The 27,559-nt window shown below is 44.6% G+C and overlaps 1 protein-coding gene across 4 annotated transcripts in view; it reads right to left on the bottom strand.

Moving 5' to 3' along the window:
- The window catches only part of vps13b (vacuolar protein sorting 13 homolog B), a 351,965-nt gene that overhangs the window by 315,367 nt on the left and 9,039 nt on the right, over positions 1-27,559 (bottom strand). For all 4 annotated transcript variants that reach the window (XR_013506903.1, XM_078287161.1, XM_078287162.1 and 1 more), the window contains exons 4-7: positions 15,715-15,832; positions 8,773-8,940; positions 7,739-7,920; positions 5,482-5,656 (exon numbers count right to left, since the gene is read on the bottom strand). Coding sequence is in view for 3 of the 4 variants with exons in the window: in XM_078287161.1 (XP_078143287.1) it covers positions 5,482-5,656; positions 7,739-7,920; positions 8,773-8,940; positions 15,715-15,832 (643 nt within the window). In the remaining variant the exon portion in view is untranslated. The remainder of the gene's footprint in view (positions 1-5,481; positions 5,657-7,738; positions 7,921-8,772; positions 8,941-15,714; positions 15,833-27,559) is intronic.

Raw genomic sequence — 27,559 nt, 5'->3', positions numbered from 1 at the left:
GCAGGCCTCTGTGTGTTTGAGGAAGTCCATTCCACCGGAGGCCAGAGGGCACAGCCTGTCAGCCGGCATCCTGACAGAGGAGAGCCTTGGCCGGGCCCAGCGGATCACTGTGGTCAGGGCTGTCCCAGCTGGTCCCGCCAGCGCAGGCCTCAGCCACCGCAGCCAGGAACACAAAAAGGCTGGGCACAGGGGAGGGGAGAGAAACTGGGGGTTGCGTCAGATAGTTGTTCACAAGCCAAGGGGACTGAAATGGAGGTGAAGGGGGAGGTCAGGCAGCTATGGGCCGACAGCGCAGGCCAAGGTTGGCGATGGGTGTAGATGAAGGCTAGGAGTGGCTGACTGTGAGACTGTGTGAGAGACAGGCTGGGGGAAGTGGACAGAAGATACAGGTGGCTGATTGGTCACACCACAGGCACTTGGGATGGAGGGCTAGGGGTTGTCAGGAGTACTGCCCACTGTAAGAGACACTAAGTGTGTGTGGTAGTGGGGGGGGGGGGGGGGGGGGGGGGTCTTAAAGATAAATAGGAGGCTAGAGGCCGTCCTCAGGTCTGTCCTCGCGTCAGCACCAGAAAACTGCAGGGAAACCGCCGGAGGGTAATGGGGAAGTAAGTGGTGGGATGACCAGTGGGATGACAGTCAGCCAATGGGCTGGCATGTTGGTGGTTTGGGGAATGAAAGAGAGGCAGAGGTGTGGTGAAGCCCTCTCACTCTCTTCTCTCTCCTGTCCTGTGTTTCTCCTCTCTTTCGGCAAGCCGCCCAGGGGGGTCACGCGTTCCCTAAACCCCCCACCACCACCACCACCACCCCCGTCCCTCATCCCGACCTCTGAACTCATCCCATCGTGTCTGTTTCCATGCGCGCCGGGAGAGGGGAAGCTGATGTCAATACACAAGAATGTGTAATCCCATTCCTCGCGGCCCCACGTCCTCGGCGAGAAAACAATATCGTCCGTGAGGTCACAGCTGAGGAATCCCAGAGGCTTAGGCGGTGAAAATTATGACATATTTTAATTAAATCTTTCACTTTGCGAATTGGCAGTTGGAAATCCCATGTTATGGCTGTTTTGCTCCCCCCCCCCCCCCCCCCCCCCCATCTCCCTGTCCGACTCTATCGCTCATTTCTCTTTTAGGTACTTTTTTTTTGTTCTCGCTCTCTGGAAGCCTTTGAGGTGTCAGGTCAACACGTTAAGCTCTTTCGCTTCACGTCACAGCCTGACGAGTCCTAGATTTGAATTTGCGGGGCAATCAAAATAAAAGCATTATTACAAATCAAGTGATCAAAACTGCCCGGCTTAAGGGGACTTTGAAGTGTTAATCCCTAGTAGTGAGTGAAAAAATTCCCAGAGAGTGATGTGGGCCAGCCAAAAAGTACGCCACAGCAACACTGTGAGGCTGAGCTCTGTGACCACACAGGTGTGAAGTGCCCCCACCACCGTTCTCTGCTTCACCGTCACAGCAAGCAAAGCCTTTTACCGCCTCGTCTACGACTGGATCTTATTAATGGACAACTTAACACTTAACAATCACAGTGTGGCACCGCAGAGCTACACAGAGTCCATAAGCCTCGGCCGAGCTCAGGTACACATTGAGTGGCAGAGGTGTATGTGTGAGTGAGTGAGGGAGAGAGTGGGTGACTGAGTAAGTGAGCAACTGAGTGAGTGACTGACAATGAGAGTGAGAGAGAGAGAGAGAGAGAGAGAGAGAGAGAGAGAGAGAGAGCAAGAGAGAGAGAGAGGAGGAGCGAGAGAAGGCAGTGCCCTCTCAGGCCAGTAGATGTCCCTCCATGTTTATAGAGGGAGAGGTGGGCTGGTTACCTGACCCCTGAGCAAAGGCTACTCTAGCCTTCTCTTGGTGTATCTGCTGAGTGTGCATGTGTGTGTGTTTGTGCGCGTGTGTGTGTGCACGCACGTGCACAAACTTGACACACATTCGGAGCCTCTCAAGTGTGCGCACAAATACACATACCAAAATGTAACGTAAACTTACAGGGTGCATTATGACATATGAAGAAAAAACATGACTACACAAGCACACACACAGACACACACACACTTCTCACCCTTTCATCTTCTCCACTCACAGATCATCTGTCTGTTCACCACTTCCTCACAGGTAACACACACACACACACACACTGACACACTAAAGCAAGCGAAGAGGCCTATCCACTTTGATATAAAAGAATGGAACACATACCAACATGTGCTTCGCATATCGTTTCACTTTAACACTACCAGCCTGACATTAATATCAAAACGTTTTAAAATCCATTTTAACAGTCATGGCAAGAGAATATAAAATAACCCTCCGCTACACCGAAAGCTGTTTCATCCACATCACTCATACCAGACTTCTGAACTCAATGGCCTCCTCTTCTTCACACCAATATTAAAAAGTGAAAAGATGATTAAAAAGAGGCCCTGTAACGTCACTGGGCGAGCGTAAGGGAGCCACATGAGGTTTATAATGGGGAGATAGCCTCTGGCCTCTAGCTGATACGTGTGTGATGGTCCGTTCCATTCGATAGGCCTCCGAGGGCAGAGGGCGAGCTCTCTTTCAAAGCAAACACCGTCTCTCTCTCTCTCTCTCTCTCTCTCTCTCTCTCTCACACACACACACACACACAGAAAGTGCACATCCACAGAGTATAAAAGTATACAAAGATTTCTATGTGCAATCACACACACTCATGGAAGTACGCTCGTAGCTACAGGCCTACACATACACATGCAGAGCACAAAAAACATACATGAGCCAACGCACAAACACACATACAATTCCGGGCGCACATTCACACACACACGCACACATGCTCACATACATACTGTACACAGACACAGACACATACACACACACACCCTGCCACACTTCTGCAGCCACAGGCCTCCGCTCCTAATTCTTCTCATACTTGTTGAAACCGTACAGCTTTCTCTGCCGTGACCAGCTGGTCCGTTCAAGCATGTTAGTCATCTATGTTTCCGACCGCTGAAATTTTTACAGTGTTTCACAGACTTCATTGAATTTCAGACAGAGAGGAACTAGCCGTCTAATCCCGACTGAGAGATTGCTTTGGTTAGTGACACACAAGTATCCTGCGCGGTTCACCTATTAGGGCTATTCATTAATGAGACATTGGCTCCTACCTAAAAGAGAGGGATTCAAACAAACAACGTGCAGTCACAGTGATTCACAGGCAAATAAACACATTACAAGGATTTTTCCACTTCGTTAATTGAAAAAAAGAAAAACACCTTCACATGGGGGAAAAATTAATATTCCCTTTGAAAATGTTCTAGGAAGAACCGCATTCAATTAAAAGTCACGGCTTATTAATACGGCCCAGAGTAGATCCAGACTGAATCCATTACTCTGGGCTCGCTCTCTTATCCACATACCCACACACACACACACACAAAAAACACACACACACTTACTCACTTTTTAAGACACACACAAACATGAGCCTTCATTCTGTTCCAACAGTGCCATTTACTAAAGGCAGCTCACAGCACACACACACACACACACACACACACGGGGCACTAGAGCCAGAATATACAGCAGAAACTCACCACAAGCAGCCTATGGGAAATCAAATGAATGTGATGAAGTACTATGTACGATGCTGGGATCATATTCCAGCAATCATGTGACAATGATTGTTTCCTACAAACTACAACCCCCTAAAAATAAATATGCATGTAAGCCAAGTCAGTCACCATAAGCGTCAACATAGCTGAATCTCGTAGTACTCCGATCCCATCAATGGTAATGGCTGGCTGTACTGGTTGAGAGAAATACACTATATTTACTTAACATAAATCATAAAAGCTATAATTCTGCTACTTGTACCAAAAGAATTCAGCTTTATTCCTTAAATCTGAAATAAATACATTGAAAACCATATGTTAAGAACAAGCCCGACAAAGCAACCCCCCCCACCACCACCACCACCACCACCACACACGCACACGCACCCCGCACCCCCCCTTCTGCTCCTTCGCTCTGTCGATTACTTCCAGCATAACAAGATCTGGGGGCGCTCAGGTTCCAAGAGCCGGTCCCCTCTTGTATATTTTTGTGATGGGATACTAATTCATTCTCAGAGGCTCCGCATAGCAGTAGCATGACACCGACTCTTACATCTGGCATTGGACACAGAACTGGAAGCCGTGCCAACTTGCAGTAAAAGTTCCAGGCCAATAGGCAGGGAGTGAGTTAGAGGGAGTGAGCGAATGGGCTGTATCGTATTGGGCTGCCTGCTTCCCCTCTGCCCACCACTTCCCCTCCTCCATAATTTGCTCCTGGTGCTACAGAGGCTGATTTAGCCCGGCGGGACCTGGGGCTTAATCCTATTCTGTTTGGCTGGGATGAAGATGAGCGGTTGGGGAGCGGTGAGATGGGTGCAGAGGGAAAGAGTTTTTTTTTTTAAAAGGGGGGTTGGGGGGGAGGTAGACAGGAGGGGCTTTTAATATGACAGCTATTAAAAGTATGTGTGTCTACGTCTGTGTGTGCATACCTTTACCTCCTGGTTTGAGGGTGTCTATGCTGCAGGTAGGTGTGCATACCTGTATGCTTGCCTGTGTGCAACTGCGCATTGTGTAGATGTCTACATACCATATGTGTGTATGCCTGTGTGAGAAGCTGCCTGTGTTTGCTTGTCTTCTGGAGGTGGGGGGTGGGTGGGTGGGTATGATTTCCTATGGGGTTCCAATCAAAAAGACAGAGACGGGGCTGTGTTTGATTCATCTGACGGTTCTTTTGTTTCTCCCCTTCATCCTCCTCTCTCCTGCCTCTCTCCAGCGCCCAGATGGAGGGGATCAGGCCTGACGACAACAGTCTGTGTCGAGTTACACGCTCCGGCTTTTGTTTGTGGAAAAAGCAGGAGGAGCGCACACCATGGTCAAAGTGATGTTCAATGTCCCGTTTAGGAACAACAACAGCATATGGACAGACAGAGCCGCCGCACAGAGCAAGGCAACATGCAGAGTGCAATAAGATGAGAACGCTGTCTGAGGAAAAGTCAAAGCTTTCAGCATGTTCCAATGGCTCATTAACCACTTAAGAGCTTTCGACCATGTTTGTAAATTTTGTCTGAGAAATATGACTGCGGGTGTAACCATACTGACACACAAATGCTGCAATCACTCTGGGACAAACGCTAACTTACGAAATCTGAGCGCATTGTTCACATCTTCTGACAAACACTGTTTGAAATAAGACAACCCACTAGTCCTTCTTGCAAACATCTTTTAGACAACAATAGATTATGTACAGAAATGTTGTTTTTCTATGAAGCAATGACCGATGAATATCAATCATCAAGTCTTAAGGTTGAAATTTCTAGTTACTAAAACCAAGACTGATCACTTTAGTTAGAGTATCAGTTGACATCATTAAGAGGACCCCAGCACCACAGAGACATAAAATCTTAGGGTGAGAGACGTTATTGTCACTGCCCTCCCTAACAGACCCCACTCACCAGGTAAATTGGCTACAGCCTCCCTGACGTGCCCACTGCCCTCCTCTCCCTCGCCCTCTTTGTGCCCTCCAATCTCTCCGTAGTAGAGGGCAATAATCAGCTCTAAGATGCGGATGAACATAGGCAGCTGCTGGTCAGTAATGGATAACTTCAGGCTCTCCACCATGGTCTGGATCTGAGGAAAAGCAGAGGAGAAAAACTATGAGAAGTGGTTTAAAATTTGAAATTTGATTTGTTAAACTATAGGTTGGGACATAAAATGGGCTGCAGGCCCAACCACTTCTGGTGGGCCCCCACACAGCATGAATAAGAATATTTAATGGAAAGGCGTAGGGCTGCCCGAGACACTGTAAGAACTGGTAGGGATTCCCCTTTGGCTAACTGGTGGATGCTTGGTGTTCCATGTGGGAGATGCAATTTCAACTCCTGTTAAACAAAGTATATGGTGATGTGCAGCTACAAGCCACAAACCATGGGCTGAATCTAAATAGACGTACAGCAAGAGTGACAAGAGAGGGGTATGTACATCCCATAATATACAGACAAAATACAATGTCAGGATAAAAAGAAGTCAGATCCAGAAAAAAAAGGTAGCCAAACAATATATGTAAGATGCTGCACAACAGCTAAACAACATTTCACTTAAGCACAGGGTTTTGCATTATGTTATATAATATCTTTTGAATCTGAAGAGAAAGACTCAGTGGAAATAAACTATAAATGGCAGCATAAGCACCAAATCACAGTCAAAAGCCTAAGTATTTGGTCTGCAATCTAAAGTTGTTTTTGTTTGCTGCTGTCGTTGCTTGACTTACTGTAACAAAGGCACAGCTAAATGCGGCAAATCTTTGAAATAAATTTCATATTGTTCTGTTACTGGGTCAACAGCAAGACAGGAGGCTTATTTTAGCACACTGACCCACAAAATTTGTGACTGGCTGTATATAAATGGGAATGGGTCACTTCGGTTTTAATTCCGCCCATTGAGAAAAACAGTTAGTGGGACTGAACTACACCCACCAAGCAGTAACAAGAGAGAGGTGGCACTGGAAACAAATGATTCTGAAATTACTGTACACAAATGCAGTACATAGACATATAAACCACAGACCATAAAACCTAAACAAGACACAGTAATGTCTAGGTTTTATCTCCCTATTGGACTAAATAGTGCTGTGGGTAAAAAGAAAGAAACAATCCACTTTCTGGCAAGGATAGCTTTACAAAAGCTCACAAAAAAAGGGATGAAAAAAGGCATCAATAAAAGAATTAACATGTTATTCTTATCGTCTGGGATAGTTTACATTTGGGTACATGAACAAGTCTCTACCAAATTGAGGAACAAGAGAGCCAAGACTCTAATCTGTGATGCTCAACAAACATCTTCTGGAGCTTCTCCACTGACAATAAGTAGAAAAATGACTCTGGACACTGACAGTACCTATGATGATTCTCTGGGAATTGGAACACTTTTCTGCTCAAAACTGTTAACATTGTTTTGAAATTAAACTCATTTGAGATTGATGCTCAAACAAACATTTACTGAGTTCACAAACTCCTCACAAACACCTCACACACAGTTCATGGAGTAATCCAGAAAAAGTTGCTTCATGACATTACAGATTTGGTTCTCAAGACTCGGTTCTCTCAATTACATGGTAGACTTGTTTTTGTTCACAAACACTGATTAAACTGTTCAAGATTATATGAATGGTAAAGAAAGAAAGAAAGAATGGTACCATATTGCAAAACAGCAGACCTGAATTAGTTGAGATAGTGATAAACGGCCAGTAAAATCTCTTTAGGGAACACGGAGTCAAAACCAAATCCCGATGGTTATTGCAGTGACGCATAACATTATCTGCAGCATTATCTTCCATTTCAGTCCAGGAAGTAAGATTTTCCCAGAACAAACTGCCCTGTTCCACACATGTCTAAAAACAATACAGGTTTGGAACAATGGAGTTAACTTAGTCATTATCCTGCCATTGATTTGAGAGCAGCTAACCTATCACTAGGAGGTCACACCTTCGACTAGCACAATTGTATTGAAGCTCTTGCAGCTATGACAGCTTTAGACTTTCCCATACCAAAATGTGCGAGACATTAGGACGAGAGGAGATGAATCAAATTATTAACACCGCCTCTCTGTTTATGCCACATCCTTGCAACATCGACGCCACACAAAGTCCTATCTCCAGCTTTGGGAAGTTACTGGAAGGCACTCGAGTTATTGCTACATTTTACAGCTGCTCACTTTGATGACAGACGGGATCTTGGAGTTGATGTTGTCATAGGTGAAGTGGAGGCGCGTTCTGAAGGAGCATTTGTACAGCAGCGGGTCCTGGTAAAACTCAATCTTGCCGCTGGCATTCCGCTTGTCCAGGCACACTGTGCAGTCGGCGAAGTTGATCACTTTCCTCAGGACCAGCTCTGGAGCTGGGGAGGGAGAGGAGAAGACAGAGTCAACATAGATTAACTCATACACTCCAGGTTGGCACACACATACATTGTGCTTGGCACTAACCCACTTGCCTACACACATGCATGAAAGCATGTGTACGCATGCACAAATGCAAGCGTACTTAATGTCAGCATAAGTACACACACACATACACACACTAACAGAGAGCGTTGGAGACAGGAGCAGGCCCTGGCAGTAAATCTCCATTATCTCTGGGTCTCCTTCAAACGTAGGAAATGGGGAGATGACACTCTGCAGACACCACAGGGCTCTTATGCAGTGTGGCATTTACAAGAGGTCCAACTAAGTGGTGTGTGTGTATGTGTGTGTCTGTCTCTGTGAGAGTGTGTGTTTTGTGGGAGCTATCAGGTGTAATCAGTTACAATTATGTTTCTCAATTGTCACCGACTCACTCATCCTTCACTCACTGATAACAGCACTTGTCATTCTCTGAATAGTTTAATTCTCCAAACAGGACCAGTAACTATTGTTGTAACCACTACTCTGTTCACTGGTTTGGAACAGGACCCACTTGTTAGAGGATTTCTCCACCGATAACAATGGTCGAAAACCGCCACAACGATTTTTTTTGTTGATATAGGCTTTTATTGTGATGGCATGACAAAGCAGCTCTTTCCTCAAAGTTATGATTCCAGTTGAAGTTGAATTTTGTGGATTTTAAGAAACAGACACATTTAAACTGGTCCAATACGTCTGTTTGACCCTAGTTTGAACTAACAAACTTAAACACCTTGTATATAGGTTCTTGTCTCAGTGCAGTTACCAGTTAATCCCAGTACCAGGGAATGTAAGTGGCCATTGCTCACCAGTGATGTCCATGAAGGCCCTCTCCCATATATCGTCCACAGTGTAGCACTCTGCTGAGGTGATGTTGACCGACAGCACGATGTCATCCTCCACGTACTTCAGGATCAGGTTGTTCACCACGATGTTCACGTTGTTCACCACGCGCCTGATCAGACTCTGCACGTAGCCTGCACACACACACACAATTTTTTTTAAATCAACACACACCAAGATATAAACAGGCATGCATAAGCAAACATAGACACACGCACATGCACACAGAGAGAAGAGGAGGACATATATTAGCCGCACGTTAATTTAGTGTTGATACACAGTAAAAGAGTGAAATCCAGAGCTGCATTCCCTGAAAGCCTAGGCTCAGTACCGCTGACCCCTGACATCCTCACGGGCTCGTAAATAAGAGGAGGGCCTGACATGTTATTTTTCGCCACGGTCTATCCCTTGGACATGAGCAGTGCAAAGAGCTAAATATCCATAAGAAAACATTTTTACTCCTCACCCTGCCTGAGCAGCACTACAAATCTTGGGTGAATTTATGGATCTCTGAAGGGCTCCCCTCTCCTCTCAGATGTGGAGTCCTGTTTAACCCCAAACTATGCACACGCTGCCTCGAACATATCCTCCCAACCCCCCCAAAAACCACTCAGGAGCCTGCATGCTCTCTTAAATATAGGCAAGCTCCGCAGCACGTACACACACACACATGCACGCACACACACAGCACTTCCTAGATATTTACACGGGATGGGACAGAGAGTTATGGGCGGCACAATGAAACTTTGGCCTTAGGAATGCCAGGATTCCAAATGAATGATCTATCCTGGCGAGTTGATGACGAGGAAAAACAAACAAATGGGCAACTAGTGTTGAAAAACTTTCAATATGCATTCACTTGATAGTGTGACGACTTGACAAGTTTATGCTATCATTGACTTTGCCTAAAGGCAATAAAGAAACATTTAATTGGAATTTTTACATATTGGGGGATATAAAAAGAAAAGCGAATAAGAGAAAAGGGGATTTTGAGATTTTGTGGTGATTGAGAGCAAGGGCTAGATAATGATGGAGAGAGAGAAGAATAGAGAAATAGATTTTGTGGTGAGAGTGAAACATGGTGGGGTTTTTGTGTTGATGGAAAGAGAGGAGGGGGAGAGATGAGAGAGTGAGCAGGAGAGAATGAGCAGTCCCATAGATTGGGTTTCAGCAGAGCTAGGGGAGCCATCCTGCAGTGTTACCAGTACCTCCTAATGGCCACAGTGACGCCCAGAAACAGAAGCTTCGCAGGAAAAACATACATGGTAAGGTCATTACTCAACAAAGTAAGAAAGAACTTAAAATATTACAGACAGGGGAGTTTCGACCATAAAATATGAAAATATACAGCAATAAATCCTCCTAACCACAGGACCAATGGCATTATTCATTCCTCCCATGTACTGTTAAACACAGTCACTCTGAGTTAAAACATATAAACCTTTAATGCTTTTTCCTTATTTTCCAAACCAAATGTTTGTCTTCCTGTATCTACATGTCTGGCCCGGGGCATAACAGAACCGATAATTAGGCAGAACTAAATGGTGCTGTTGATGAAAATATTTATATGAATTGGTTAGCTGTTCTGCCACTTGTACACAGGCCCGACTACACATTAGCATAATCCAATTGACAAAATTCTCCTTACTTTGCTGCCTGACCAAACAGAGTGGCAGGAAGAGGGGATGACATAATATAAACTCAACTCATAAACGCAATGTGTGTTCGTGACATGCGTGCGTGGTTTTGCATGCATGCATGTGCGTGCCTGAGCGAGAGTGTGTGCCTGGTTGCTTGCTTGCGTGCATGAATGTGGCTGTGTGTGTGTGTGTGTGTGTGTGTGTGTGTGTGTGTGGTTCTGGGGTCAGTCAGAAAGCTGCTGTCGCACCTGCAGCCTGGGCAGTAAAACCAGCGCTTTACCCCCTGCTATTCGCCTCTCTGGATCTAATTTACCCGTGTCAAGGCCCTCTCTCTTTCTCTCTAGCGCTCTCTAACTCTTGCTATAGCTCTCCTCGCCTCACACCCGGTCCAGGGCCCCCGTCCGTCTCTCCGCGAACCATCGCGCCGCTCTGAACTTCTGTAAACAATTGACACAGCCAGCACCTGTGCTGCGGCCCACAGGGAAGGAGCCCACTTAAAACTGTTCAACCATAAAATGACTGGAAAAACCAACTCCTTTATGTGATCTCAGCACAGGCCAAGTACTCTCTTCTGTGCAATACAGGAAAGAAACACTATACTGTCCATGTTCACCCTTTTTCCTGTATATGGAAAGTATTAGCAGCTATTAGCCGTGCCAGTTATTAGCCACTGAGAAAAAGATTGACAAGTCCATCAGACAATAAATATACTGTATGTTGGTCCTGCGGTGTTATTCTAAAATGTAATTATTACAGTTAGCAATGTAGCCTAGACCTTATTAAAAAAGAATGCACGGCTACTGTAGGACAACAGCGCCTTTCAAGTGTGGAGTATAATTCCAAGAATTCTATAAATCCCTATTTATATCTCCTAAGGATCTTTTATTTGTCTTACAGGAGCATAATGATACAATGTCCAGGTTTTCCAGATGGCAAAACATGAGCTATTCGTCACATTAGAACACGGCCGGCCAGAGCTGAAGTGTTGATATAGCCTTGTCCTCCAGGTCCATTTTCCTGCTTCTCCTGACTCCAAGTTAATTGCAGATTAGAGGTTTACAATGAGGTCCTCTTTTCTGCTTCTAAGCTCATAGCGAGTTACAGTTCCACACTGCTGGGCCAGCCTGCCTAGGTCGGAGAAAAGACAAGGGGAGACCCTCTGACCCTCAGTACTGTCTAAATCTCAATGCTACCCACAGTAAAGTAGCAGGCTCAGATTTTTGTGTTTGTGTGAAGCTTAGTTAGAAGGCAAGCAAAGACAGCAGGTTAGTAGACTACCAGGTTGGCAGCAACTACAGTAACAGGGATGTAACTTCCACCTTGGCATGAATTTCCTGTAGTGTCCTTGAAACATCACTACTTATTTATTATTACACAGTTATTATCACCCATAATGAGTGCCATTGAGTTACCCCTTGGGCCTCCCATAGAACAACTCTACACACACACAACCCAGCCAAGTGTGGTACAGAAGGTCTCCAGTACACAGTGGAGAAAGCACCAGCTTTTACCAGTATGGGATATTCTCCATCCATATAAGTAGCATTTCCCAGTAATACCAGAACAGCTGCTGTATTTATTTTCTAAGCAGAGGCCCCAGTACCAGGACAGCAGTAGCACTGGACCGTGGATTTATCACAGGAGTGTGTTTGCTTTTCAGCCCATGAAAATCTCAATCCCCCCCAAATCACACGCATACTTACACAACCACGCATGCATGCGCAATGCTTGCACACACACTCAAAAAAACACAAGCGCATAAAAACATCAGTCTTACACATAATAAATACAAGTGCATGCACACACCACCCCAAAATGCATGCACTCACACACATGTATGTACGTGCTGGTATGCACACACACACACACACACACACACAGTAGCAAGAGCACGCAGGAACGAACGCACCCACACGCACATTGAACTTAGCCCTTGAATTAATGTGCATGCTGTGCTTCTGTGGCTGGGTGGGAAACTACAATGCCTTCCAGACAGCAGCTGTTGAACTTGACAAAATACAATTGGATCTGAGCATCATTATCCAACAAACAGGAATGCTTAGGACTAGCATTTGCTCCCCAGGTTGTGTGTTCCAGGTCAATGCATTAGTTCACTGGCCAATAGGGAGCAACACAGGAAAATGGTCCTCCGACGCTCTAGTACTCCCTACGGCAAGAGGCAGAGATAAACAGCCCTGGATGACTATACACCCATAGCAGTGTTACGTAGGGGTGGAAGAGGTGATACAAATCAATCTGAGGCTTGTGGATACAGAGCGACCGTAAATGTTTCAATCACATGTCCTAAAAACCAAGTTGCCATATGTGTCAAGAATGAATTTGGCCAGTGAACTCAAATGGTCCTATAGTAGCAGATGTGATGCGTCTCCCATCACAGCGTGCGTGCAAGATTACTTAATCTAGAGAAAATGCCATATTGTAAAGACATTTCACACTAAATGTCCTACTGTAGTTGCAAGTAAATTTTTTTTTTGTGGTTCTTCATTTTGAAAGAGCGTAGTATGTGGATGGAGATTTTTTTCGTACAGAGGCAGAGTTTTGAACCTGCCCTGTATGTAACTTTGGTCCACCCAACCCACAGGTAGCAGGCCAAGGCTAGACTCAAAGACAGATTGTACCACTTTGAAATCTCTTTGAACCCATAATAAAAAAACACATTTTTCAACAGTGTGAATAGGGCCTAAGAAGGAACCCACTGGAACAGAGAAATGCGGTTCTCACAAACGGTGGCCGCTGGTCCCCCACAAGCAGCAGTAAACATAATCACTCACAGAATCGCCCAAGGTGGAAGCACTTGGTCTTTGGTCTTTGTGTGGCTACCAATCCCATGGCATATGAATTAACATCACTATTTTCCACCACAGGGAGAACAGGGAGGATAAATCCATTCAACATGTGAGAGCTTAGGGCCAAATGACTGGATAATTGCTGGTGGCTGCTTTCTAGTGTCGGCCGTGTTTTGTTTTGGTTGTTTTGAAGGGGAGGGGAGCAGACGCAAGGAGGTGGTTTGTCGACGTAGATGCTGACGAAGAGGCAAGACTGGCTTTTGCCCTGCGTTGGTCTCACAGCTAACACAGGTCTTAGCCGCACATTATCCCCACTCCCCCATTACCCCTCCACCCACCCCCCACACACACAGTGTCTGTCTGTGGCCATCCCTGCCTGCTGGGACAGAAGCGCTGTGGTGTACTGTAGATGTGGTGCATGTGATTAACTCAATTTGAATTTGGGGAAGCATGCATGTGGCGTAAACAAGGAAGGAGGAAGGGCAAAAAAGGAAACAACAAAACATTCCTTGGGTCTCTGTTGGAAACAGAAACTACATTTGATTCAGGGGAGTACAACAGAATAAAAGCTGTTTTTTTTTCTTTGTATCAAACTGTAATCCATCATTGGAGGTCTAGTAAAAGAAAAGCGAAATTAAGTTCCTTGTATTTCAAACACCACATCACCCCTAAAAACTGACCAGTATTTCAACACCTTTAAGGATACATGGCCAACTTTATGAGGGACTGGGATGGGAATAGGCACTTGGGACATCGACATTCATAGCACAGTGGAATATAAAAAACACAAGTCAAATGAATGAATGTGCGTTGCCTTGAAATGCTGCGCCATGTGTCCTCACTTTTAGAAAACGTCCTTTAACAACATTAAAGACTCCTGACAGGTTTGTTTTGTATCTCATTCTTAGGAAAACATCCTCTGTCTGAGTCATAGCAGGTTAGTCTTACCTCCTCTACCTTTTAACCTCTACCTTTTAATTAGGAGGGCTGGAATTACAGCATTCATCTGCTTCCTTATTGTTATTGAGGTGCCGCGACCTTTGACCCCAGAGTTGTCTCTACAGCCTGTAATGGATCGGAGCCAGGTCCAGTCCTGGAATGGCGTGGGGTGCACACACATATGAACACAAGTCCACACAAACACACACACCAGAGCACACACAAAGCTACACACACATGGACATACACACAGTCACACACACACACACACACACACACACACCTGGGAGCAGATCTGTTGGAGGCAGGCCCAGAGGGAGGTGCTGGGGTGTGAGGCACCCTGCTTTAACAGCTGGGGAACGATATTATCTCATAACGTCAGGCCTGGAAATGGATCCTCCCCAGATACGACCAGCCAGGAGTGTGTGTTCATACATCCATGCATACTGGGGCTCTGGGAGTGCTGCCTTATGGTTGGGTGTTAGACTGACCTAGCTCTTAAAAGCTCAAGCCCTCTCCACTCTCTTTTTTTTTCTGTTCTTTCTCTCTAACAGCCATATCTTTTCTTTCCATCTTTAAACTCTCCTCTGCCACCCTCTCTCTCTCTCTCTCTCTGTTTCTCTGTCACTCTGCAAGGTGAGTTTTTCCATACCCCCAGACCTTTTCAGTGCCAGTTATATTTTTTCAATATAATGTTGCGTGCAAGAGCTTTTTATATACCTTTTATATAGTGTGTGAGAGTATTTAAATAAAATGCTGAGGTCATGCACATCTATTTCTCTCTTTCTCCAGTCTTTGCATAAAAACTAAATGACCCAAATACTAAGGTGCTAGCATTAAAATAAAGAATAAAAATATATAAGATAATAAAAGAATCTAATGGGGTCTGTGTGTTTTATTGAGTGTGTGAGAATAACCTTGAGTGTCACCTCAAAGAGCCTCTTTCCTAAAGGAAAAGATTAGAAATTGATAAAAATCTTAATAAATGCTTTAAAAAGGCTGTTGACCAGCCCCAATCAAACAAGGCCCCTCTTTGTGAGGTGCTGTAAAGGGCTGGAGTGAGGCAGGCATGGAATCCATGGTCCTGTAGGAGGCATGTGGTCAAGTGGCCTTGCTGATAAGAGCCATCACTCAGTGATTTATCATAGACACATCCCCCTTTTTGGTTCTCTGGCTGCATCAACACTGGTGAAAAATGCAGATATATTTCACACAGTGTAAACAGATAAAATCTATCTTTTAATCTAGCATTGTTCTGCTACTTCTGGAGGTAGTGAGCTAATAATAAGCTAATGGGTTAGTTTTAAAGCCAAATTCTTGCACTGGCAAATAATGTCTCTTTTGATCTAGCCTTCTTGGAGGCAACATAGTAAAACCCACATTTCTCACTAGTGTAAATAGGCCCTAATCTTTGTCTCACTCTGTGGCCCTGTCCTCCCCCACTGAGGCCCTGCCTGCCCTGGTGGTCACTCCCCAAGCAGGGAGGTAGGGTAGCCCCACTGGCCCCAGGGCCATCACTCACCTGGGGGCAGGTCCGGGTCGCTGGGGGCAGTCTGTTGGAGGCGACGGGGTTTGGCTAGGGCTTTAGAGTTGTCTGAGGCGCTGCGGCTGGTGGAGCTGGAGCCGCTCTCGTGGTCGTCCTAATGAAAAAACAAACAAACAAGAAGGCCTGTGAGGGCGGGTAGTGAAGTAGATGGAGAGTTAGGGGGAGCAGACTCAGTGTGTGTGTCCCTGCATGGCTGTGTGTGCAAGGAGCAGAGGAGTGATCAGGGGAGCATCCACCACGCATCACCAATCGCCAACCCCCCGCACCCCAAACAAGCCCACTAACCTCCCTCCCTCCTTCCCCTCCCATTCCCATTTTACAACCAGCTCCATGGGCTCTACAAATAAACTCTGGTCCTTGGATGAGAGGGGCGAAGGCCTCTGCTCTCCTCTACAACCAGGACATGTCATCAGGACTCAGAGACCAGGGGACTGTTAAGCTCCGGAATGTAAGAAGAAGACCTGTGTGTGTAGGTATGAGGAGGAAATGATCATCCCCTTCAGAGATGAGCTTACAGATAAACAAAATGAGCTGAGATTAGGAGAGGGGGTTATTTATTGGTTCAACCAGTTGAGTGCCTCAGCTTCGAGGGTGCTCTGTGACTAAGAGATGAGGTGCAACTAAAACAATAGGGACATGAGGAGAAACAGAGGTGGGGCCATTAACGTTGCTGGGGAGATGACTGACAACCAGCCACTTTTAATAAATCGACAGCTAAGGTAACTACAACTATCAACATAGCTTAGCAAGTCAGCAACTGCTCTTAAAAAGAAAATCCTCCCTAATACAGAATTCCTGTGTTATTCCTGTTGTCGTAGATGTCCAATCAATACTTTTTAGCAATATGTTTGAACTCTCTCCTAAAGCTTAAAGCAGAGAACCAAGGCTCTCATATCTGATGTCATCAAGTGACAAACCCTGGAGAAGCTCCATTAACAATAAAGTGACTGACTTTGTGGACTTGTAAAATTTCTACTAGCAGAATGTAGCCTTCTCAAGAGAGTCTTGGTCTTCTTGTTTCCAAGTTTTAGGAGAGACTTGTTCATGTTCACAACTCTTGATTCAACAGTTCAAGATCAGAGATCATTGGAATAAAATTTGTGAATTCTGTATTTGGCTGGATCTTCCCTTTAAGCTAAAGCACGCACAGGACAAATATTGTTCCAATTTGGAATATAGCCAGGTAATTTACACTCTAAAACCCTTAAAACTATGCATAAACCTTGAGGAAAAATAGGGAAGTACAGCAGCCTATTGAATTAGAGCTGAGGAAACAAAACACATATTGACTACTATAGCTAATATTCTCCTACTTCTCTACTTGTGTTTAATTTAACCAATACCTCATATTCACATTCACAGTAGAAATAAGTCTGCACCAGAAGATGGAAGGAATAAAAGAAAGAAATTAATGCACACAAGAAAATAGTCATCAGTGAAAGGAAAAAAGAAAGGGAACAAAACATAATAGAACCATTCTAAAAATAGAGATGTCAGAAAAAAGGTGGAGAGTGGAGAGCGTTAACCCCCAGTATGGCACTGATTAGGGGTTACTGCGGCACTGTAACCTTTTCACAGTCAGCCTGGGCGGTGAGTTAGTCAGACAATCTGGACGAAGAGAGGGAGGGATCACATGTGGTTAGCATTTAAACTGGGGATCAGCGTGGCAGAGGGTCTCAGGAGTCGCCCCTTATCCTGACTAATGTAAACAGTGAAGGTGTCAAAACCAAACACATTTGGCAACTCCGTGCACACACTTTATCTGACATGTACACACACAGATACACACACCGAAATGCACACACACATATGTGCAAATGAAGACCCACGCCCATACGTTTCAGGCAACTCATATGCTATACGTACATACACACCACACACAACTAACACACTCACATTCTCTGTTTCTGGCACTATTAAATGACGATGAGGCGATTGCTTTCTCTGCGTGCGGGTGATGAAGATTACATTTTAAACATACTTTGCATAATCTGAGCAGTGGACACATTCAGAGAGAAGCAAATATCCCCCAGTGCGGTAAAGTAAACAAAGAATTGCCAAAACAGGCGAGTGAGGCTCTGGGAGAAATATTTACACGTCAGTTCAGTAAGGGCCTTTGCGGTGGAGCTGCACTTTGCAAGCAGTTTTTTCTCCATCACTGAGTGGTGGGAATTGGTAAACAGAACGGGGAGGAATAATAAATACCTCATCAAGGTTCCAAAGTATAGAGATTGGCAAATAATAAGATGGAGATTTGTTGCTGATTATTCACACTTCATTTGTTAAACTTGCCGTCACTTCAAAAGCTGCATCTGCACTATTTACAGATATTTTGATAGAAAAGACAAAAGGCTGGTCTCTAGATGAGGTAAGTCAATCAGGGGACATGCTCACATGTTAGGGTGGTTAGTTTACATCGTAATACGCTACTTTGAGCACATTAAAATTAGAAACACTCTCCCTGTAGCCTCTCACTTCTATACCTAAAGGAATGCATAGGCCTGCAGGCTAAGAGTACATTGAGTTCAACAACTCAAACTGCCACTAAAGGACTAGACCGCCAAATTTGGCAGTGGTGCAATTAAGCGCTCAATGTCACCGTGGGCAGTGAGCTATTCTCCAGGGGTGAAAAATGCCTTTTCAGAGGGAAGCCCTGGGACAAATGAAGCCTGCCTCAGCTGCTGCCGGGTAAACTGATCCCTGCAATGCCACGGCAGGGCACAGGACAGGGAGGGAGGACGGAGGGATGGAGAGGGAGGGAAAGATGGAGGGACAGGGAAAAGAGGGGGGGGGTTGCTTGCAGGCATGTCAACTCAGCTGTTGGCCAAAGATGACGGCAGCAAGAAAAGAAAAAGAGAGACAAGAGACAAGGGGAAGAAAACAAAGAGAAAGTGTAAGAGAAAGTGTGAGAGAAAGTGTGACAGAAAGTGTGACAGAAAGTGAGATCAAGAGCAACAGACAGAGAGAGAGAGAAACAGAGAGAGAATGAGAATGAGACCGATTGAGGCAAAGAGAAAAGGAGCAGACCCTGGCAGTGTGAGTGACAGGCGAGGGGGACCCCCTACTCAGAGGGTAAGTGGGCACCCATGGAGGGTTAGGGCACAGGAAGGCCAGGTCTGACCTCTGTCCCCCTGCAGACGTCTGGCTCGGTCAGGGACCAGGAGGCAGCGTGTTGGGCCTGTCTGGAGGGTCGACCCTCGACGGAGCTGCTCAACACATTAGCTGAACCCCCCCACCACCTCCAATAACTATTGGAAACTATCACCTATTTAGATATCGTCACCATTTTCACAATGCAAACAAACAAGCTATAACTCACATGATACCAGAAACCGGTAATATCTTAACTGCTGTTTGTGGACATAACAATTACCATGCAATTTACATGTAAACTGTGATGTGAATGAGTAACACTGACGAAGAAAATTGCATTTTTAGGCTAAGTGGACCACATGGACTACTTCAGATCACAATAAGCAGCGGTTTTGACCAGTGTCTGTGAACTGACTAAGCCTAATAGGACATAATGCAGTAGCCCAATTTCAAAAATAATATATTTGAAAAGCATATGGTTTATATATAACTGTTTCAACAAGTACAGGTTTAACCAGAGCAGACTTTAAAATCATTTTAGCCTACTGAAAATAATACATGCACAGTGTGAGAAAAAATACAGAATAGTGGTTCTATTGCCATTTCTTGTCATTTCCAAGGCTTTCACGTCAACATCAATTGGCCTAAAACAAAACAAAACTGCCACCATTTGTTTTTATTGCCCAATACAACATTTCTGAGAAGTAAAATATGACATTTTCTCCTTCTTTTTTCCCCACAAATTACTGAGCAATTTTTCAATTGCAGTTGAGCACACAGGAAAAAAAAATGAATTGTTGGCCGGGATTAGCTGCCGACTAGCCTGCCTGCCTGTAACTGCCTGATCTCTGAAATCCAAACATTTTTAAAACTGGTCAATTTCACACTGTTTCAGCAGATTAATGGGAGCATGCAGAAGACCATTGCTGGATAAACACACTCTTTTGTTATTGTTGTTTTTCCTCCGCAGGTCGCTGGCAAACTCATGCTGACATCAAAGCAGCGGGCCTGGAGAGTGGAGGCCAGGCAGTGGAGGGCGAACGCCTATGGAGTGAGAAAATAAATGGAGGAAACCCAATAGCTCCTTATCTCAGACAGACCCCACCCCCCACCCCAAACCACTCTCACACACACAAACACAGACACACACACCAGGTCTGACAAGCTGAGGCCTTGTCCCCCATGTCAGGGCCCACAGACCGCCGTCCCCAGGGAGGGTCCAGCAATCAGACCTCCCCCTCCTTCTACGAAACACACACACACACTCGCACACAACACATTTTACCATTCAATTGTCGTCACCCTAATATAAAGCCCCGCCAGTGCTGGCTGCCGGTGACTGTTGGGAAACACAGAGTGGATGTGATGGGTTTCAGATTGTGTTTCCAGTGGTGCAGAACCCCACTAACAACACTCTCACTGCAAACCTCACACACACACACTGTCCAGCAGAGAGCACACTGCTCTGCTCCTGCTGTATGGGTCATTTACACCCATTTCTCCTATTTCAGCGCTACTCTTCCTCCTCTCCCCCTTGCTATTTCTTCTTGTCCTCTTGCTCTTCCACCTGCGCTTACTCCTTTTCCCCCTCATTCTTCTTCTCCTCTTTCCTGTAGCTCTTTCTTCTCATATTCTTTATCCTCTGCCTGTTTGTCCTTTTTATACAATTCTTCCTCATCTTGTTCCTCCTTGTTACCATCCACTTTACCCTTCCTCTCATTCTGCGTCTCCTCCTCCCATCCATAATCAACTCGTCTGAAGCTTGTTTTAACAGGGATGACACTGGTTCTCATAAGAATGGCTTCCAGCTGGCACCAAGAGGAATGAAAGATGAAAAGCGGCTTAATGTTTCAAGCATGCGGTCACCGTTTGGGAGGGTTCCAGTAATGTCAAATGGTACGTGGCCACTTCTTTTACACTTAAGCCGCTCGGCCCATTGATGATGACCCCACTGGAATGTGAGCTGAAGAGAACGGGGCTCATCGCAATTGACTCAAATTACCTTTTCTTTAACCTCCCTTGGCTTCTAACACATCCATCAGCTCAACTAAAAAATTAGCTGCTAATGGGTTTTTAATGAAACTGTAACAAATGCAGAAAGCCATTACACTGTGATTAAAGACAGGGGTCTCATTTTCTCCTCAGACGGACGTAGACTGGAGGAGGCTGCTGCCAGCCAGAGCTGCAAAGACACACACTCTCCCTCACACACACACACACACACACACACACATAAATGAGCAAAAGTGCTTGAATAATATGTACAGGCTATATAATGTACACAAATACAAACACATGGACACCACACACGCGTACTAAACACAAATACTCGCATACAACCCCACACACACACACGCATACACACACTCTCACATACAGTCTCAACATAAAGAGCTGACTCTACAAACACAGAGTAGTACAGCCATGCAGCTGGAATCCATGGCCGATTGGGGGGATTAGAGACCGAAATGAACCCTGATGAATATCACATCGTGTGACATTCTGAATAATTATCTCACTGAAAACAGCTCATTACAAAAATGTGGTCTCTCTCTCTTTCTTTCTCTCTCTCCAAGAAATGAAATCCACTACTGGGAAAGACAACTCCCATTTACAATAGATGTATTGCACTAATGAAATATTACAGTCCTGAAAAGTACACAATGTGCTGCTGTATTAGAACTGAATTGGTGTATTTTCTTGCCTTGTTTTTCTGAGCCAAAAGAAATGTGTGGGTTGGAAAAAAAAGAACAGTGTAACAGAGAAACTGCAGCTATAGACAAACTCCAGCTTCTGAAAAAGGCTTCTGCTTACGAGGTAGTCAAGCAAAAGATTTACCTACATTAATTATTTAGGAATGTTACATACATCTATTAATAATCTAATATAATAATATTAATAATGTCATGAAGTCATCTACATTATAATGACATATAAACATACTGTAGCCTACAACTTCTAAAAAATATAGCAAAGATGGTCGATTTTTTTTGCCTAGTTATAAACTGTACAGCTAAAATTAATTTGCAGCTTCCAAATGTTCAAAAGCAAGCTGTTATGATCCTTCCATAAAAATCTTTTCCAAGTCAATTTTCTTTTGTGAAACCACACACCGCAACTCTGCTAACTACTCAGCACATACTGTACATGTTTGTGTTAACCGTCAGATAAACAACATATCCTTGACTTCAAATGAAGGAGAGTCAGTTCCACAAAATACGCACCCAACCCTGGTTTACTTGAAACTCTTGTTTATTTCTTTATACTCAAATGAATTATCTGTAATTTGCGTCTTTTAAAACTCTCATACCTATATAATTAGCCCCGCCACAACAAAGAATAGACAGACTTGTGGGATTTTTTTGTTATCATTTCAAAGGGGGGGACTGTTTACAAGGTCTGCAATACCAGAAGTGTTACTAAGCACATTTCAGCCCTGCATACTGTTACAACGAAAGCACTTGGTTAATTTTCCAAACATGTGCCTCCTTTCTTTCAGAAGCCCAGAAATATAACATGTTCATTAAAGAGAGGGGGAGCGGGGACGTGGAAAAGATTCCAAGGCATCTGCCAAAAGGAGCTGCACAATTACAAAACTATTTCACTCCGAACCCGGAGGAATCACAACGACAGTCCTGGTGATGTCATGCAGGAGAGCTCTGCCAAGAGTGCCTCCACTGTACCCAAGTCAAACTGGCTATGTTTAATATCTGCCTCCAACATGCCCAGAATAACAATAAAGACAAGCAGGGATCCAGGTTATGGACCAGACCCACAGGGAGCAACAGAAGGGCTTCTGACTTCTCCTCAGTGCACTTGGACATTCAGCTATTGTCCTTGTTCTGACTTAACCTGAGAGGAGGTAATTGGCCGCAGTTGTTGTGCAGATGTTTGACTGTGGGACAGTAACAAGGCATGGGCTGAGAAGTGCCACACAGTAAAACAGGCTTCACTGTGCAGAGTCGTGAGCCAGGCCTTAAGCTTAGTGCCCTCCTCTAATCTCTAAAACACTGCACAGTAGTTTTGACAAGGGCCTGCCCTGCAAGATCTCAGTAAAGCGGACATATCAGTTCCATTATTGTCCACATCTGAATGTGACCCTATTAAGGGCTATTTTGTTTCACTACAGACCAATTACATTCTGTGGTGTGGATTTAAACCCTAAGAAATATTCTCTAGTCTTACACGCAAACCTCAAGTAATAGCAACAGAAACCAGTCCTGTGTTTACGGTACAGTAGCTGTTGCTGCTCCAGTTAAAGTGTGCATAATTCTCCATTAATCAGACTTACAGTAAATCTCATAGCCAGGGTATTCATGCATAAAATCGGTTTCTTTGTTACAAAATGGCTTTTTTGCTCGTTATTTCCATACAGCATAAGCGATAAGTCTTTAGAAAGCAAAGGGAGCTCGGAGGTCATGGCCCTTTCATCCTTGCTGACTATGTTTGTTTTCCACAATTGTTGTTCAAACAAAGGATTGTAAATCATAGTGACTCCAATCCCAGGTCTTGATTAAAAGCCAAGAGCAAGGAACTCAACTGCAACTGGAACCGGACTGAGCAGTCTAGCTGTCTACCATCTCTATTTTCTCTTCATTAGAGCCCATTCAAATTCTGCCTAGTGATCTGTGAATATAAGCATTCAAGGTTCAAAGTGACCTGCACTTTTAGTACTATTAGACCTGACACACAAGTGTTGTCTGACTGGGGGAAAAGAGAAAACACTGAGATAAAGAGAGGTAGGGAAAGGGACAGAGACAGAGAGAAAGAAGCAGAACAGGAGCGGGAAAAGAGGAGTGAGAGAAATAATGGGGAAGAGAACAGGAAGCCAAGACACAAAAATAAGAGGAAAGTGAGAGTGAGTCAAAAGGAAAGTGGGGGAAAAAGCAAAAGAGAAGGAGAGACAGAAAAGAGAATGGGAAAGAGGGAGAAATTGTTCCTGATTTAGATCTGAGAGGCTCTGGTCCTTCAGATGTCTCCATCAGCTAACCACAAGCCCAGACTGAGCATGTGAGGCATGCTGCTTACGCTGGCACAGCTACCCCCTAATGCTAATAACTGCAATGTGTTAGCTACAATAAAACACTCCACACAGCCCCCTGACACACATACACACACAGAGGCATGCACAAAAACACACACACATAAACACACATCTCATTCAAGTGAACTGTCAGACACATAGGGGAATTCCCAAACCCAGCCACAGCTTTTAATTCAAACTGTTAGTTAATTTCTAATAATTTCTGATGGATTGTCTGAGAGTCCCTGATTATTTGCATCATGTTTTTCCTCTATTGCAGCAAACCACTGTTTGTTTGCCTATGTTATTTGAAATTAGTGGTATTGGTAAATGGTAGACCTGTCAAGTATGTATCTGGTTTACAATGAGCATCCTATAGTACAGGGATCATTCAATCTTCTCTTCATTTTGGTGAGTCGCTGACTACTAGTGGTCAGGACCTGATTTGAACATGAATATTATTGACATCCATCTGTCAGAAATGGAACCAGCCCTGTTTTCCAACTTTGCCCATCATTTCACACGCAGTATTAAGCACATGATACAAGACATAAGCACCCCTTGAACAGTGTAAGCGCCAACCTCCAGTACAGCGCAAGTAGTGGCTGAGGCTACTCTGACAACTTAATTGCACATGTGAGGTGCAGCTGGAAGGCACGTACTGTAGAGGCCTAAGTGTTCTTGGAGAGTATCAATGTTCTGAAACCAGCAAGATAGAATAAATCAAACAGAGAGAAATGGGAGAGGACTTTCCGTCAATGTTGAGAAATACCAAAGCCATATTGCAGGGGGTTTGAGCACGTAAGCGGAATGCAGCAGGCCTTGTGTTTGCGTAGCTTTTATACACCAGGTTCCAAAGCAACTGAGGTACTGTCAACATTCATCAGCTTACTTGAGAGATGGAAAACTGTCAACTTTTTGGAACTCATTGGAAACAAATCATTTCAACTGCTTTTTATCATCTTGGAGCTGTAACCCAGTCCTCGCCCATGGATTTCAGATCTCTTACTGTCTTCATCAATGTAATGAAAGCAGACACGTTTCACGTCTTCCCTGAAATTTGGGGATGAATTGTGCATAACACAACAATGCAACAAGAGGCCTGGGCCTGGCCAAAAGCCAGAGTGCAGTCCTCTCCTTGATATCTCTGTGATATCTCAACCAACCAGTCAGGCGAATGGAAAACACCCAGTATCCCAATATCTCCACTGCTCTGCTCTGTCAGCTGGAAATTATAACTGTCTAAAAGTTTTCACGAAAGATTTGGAGCAATTACAACTCAATTATAACACATGTAAATTCTTATCATGTTGGTCATTTTAAAGAAGCAATGTGGTCAATGTCAAGCCAGGGCGATTCACTCCTTCAAGTTCGGCATGTTTATTATCTTTTCGGCTAACCATATGCCTTCTCCACACAATCTCTTTTTCTTCTCTCCCCCACCATGGAGAGTGACATGTTGTGCAATTATTCATATTACATTCTTCTTCTCTTACCCACACATCACAGGGGCCCTGGCCAGCCAAGATAAAAGCAAACACTACCAACTCCAGCATGCTCGCGGGGCAAGTGGACTCTAACTTAACACATACCCACACACAGTAGAGCAAGGGAACTACTTTTGAAAAGCACTCGGACCAGTATTCCTCTGCCTTCAAGGAGCATAAAATGTCAGGTATAGAGAAATGTGTTTTAATAGAATCGTGCGAAGGAAAGATCAAAGATTTACACTTTACCAAGTAGCTTGCTACTGGCTGGCTCTGCATAACTGGTTTTACTGGCTAAAAATGCCCTGCCTTATATGGCGTCATCTATTCTATAATAAGAGTGGAATTATTCATAGGTCAAAGGGGTGAGGGTCTGCTAAATGGAGCACACACTCACCCTGAGACATAAAACACAGACCACCCACAGTTTGTGTAACATGGAGTCATACAAGCCTACCTTTCTCCACTGAGAAATTACACACAGGGGCTCCCAGTTACCGTGTTACTCCTTTTTATAGCTTTCTGTTTCACCCAAAGTAAAAGAAAATGTCAAACGTATCCATCTCTATAAAAGTGGTAATGGGCGATGACATGAGGAGAAGTGCAGTGAAAAATGGGCCAACTATGGTGGCCTTAGCCTGTGCAGGACACAAAAACAAAATGAAAGCTTGTTGCACTTATATACACACAAAAATGCCCCTAACGTTTTATCTACAGTAGTCATTGGTGTAGGTTAAAGTCTGTTTGTCACGTAATTGTCATAGATTAATGTGTACTGTGTTCAGGGTACCAGATGGGTTAAAAAGCCATCTAAAATGGTAAATGTCTAATTGTAACGCAATCACTCCTTAAAATGCCCGTTTAAATATCTGACTAATAAAGCAAATGGTGTCCCTAATTGCAACACAATCTCTTCCCAGAATTTCTGTATAAAGAAAGGACTAATAAAGTGAACATTATCCCTAATTGCAATGCAATCTTTCCGCAGACTGCAATATCACCAGCAGCACCAAGCAAGTAATAACCTCCACTGAGGGATTGCTGTAGTCCGGATGGCCTGAGAGCAGGGATTAGGCTGTGGAGCGGCAGCATCCTGCCCAGAGTGTATTGATCACCACTTGACTCAGTGGATGCAGGAAGCCGCTGGGTTTAATTTTTCCCCCGACTGCTTTCCTGTGTCTGAGGACTGTCTGAGGAGCTGAAGTAACCTCAGCCCACCAGGAACCCAAACCTCCATCAAACCTCAAAGACAAAGCAGTCAAAGGCAGCGGGTTGAGCAGCCTGGCTGACTCACAGGCAGTGGTGGCTGGGCGTAAGGCCCTCCGCTTGAATGACACACTTCAGCGTTGCCTTCTGCAGATGCTTTAAATCACGTTGGAATGCCAGGCAGAAACCAGCGCAATGGGTCACTTGGGTGAAACTGCACCAATGTTGGGAATTCAAATGAAGGGATGGACAAATATAGGCAACTACGCTGTTGGCAGTAGTCTTATTTTGAGTTATGTTCAGCCACCGTAGTCTGTCATGCAATCCTGTGTCAAATATAGAGAATTGCAAACCTTTTAAAAAACATTTGCCGTAATGCTGATGAATTTGCTAGATAAATGCACTGCCCTTTGCAATTCCGACATGTCCATATGGGGCGTGTGTTAGAGGGCAAGGGTGTGGAGGGGTCATAAAACAAACAGAGGAGGTGGACTTTCAGGAGAAGTTTATGTGAAGGCCTGACACACTATAAACAATCTAGAGCCTCCATCTCCATAGCCATGGAAATGCTGCCATTTCTAACGACAAAACGGTCAAATATAAGCAGATACACATGGGCATACGCACGTAGACCTTCTCATAACCACTTCCAAGGTTATACTCTCTGATGTTCATTCATTCTGTCTGCCTCTCTCTCTCTCTCTCTCTCTCTCTCTCTCTCTGTCTCTCATCAGAACACTTGCTCTGGCTTCCAACCTGCCTGAGGAGTCCATATTGTGCCAACATCACTCCATCTTTTTATCGTTTACAGTCAGAGATGGGTTTTGTTACTGCTACAGGGGGTTGGATTCAAGGAAAATAGATTCTCCAAAGCTCCATGTCTTCGCCCTCTGTCTCCTCGGTCCTGAAGACAAGGCCCCGCTGAGCTGATGATCAGATGGATTTATGGTGGAATCTCTGTAAGCCATTTGCTCCCTGCGAGCCGGGGAATCAAAGGCAAGATTTCCGGATG

The sequence above is a fragment of the Centroberyx gerrardi genome, chromosome 12 (genome assembly GCF_048128805.1).
Source record: "Centroberyx gerrardi isolate f3 chromosome 12, fCenGer3.hap1.cur.20231027, whole genome shotgun sequence".
In the NCBI taxonomy this organism is placed as follows: domain Eukaryota; kingdom Metazoa; phylum Chordata; class Actinopteri; order Beryciformes; family Berycidae; genus Centroberyx; species Centroberyx gerrardi.
This window is presented reverse-complemented; position numbering and strand designations above follow the sequence as displayed.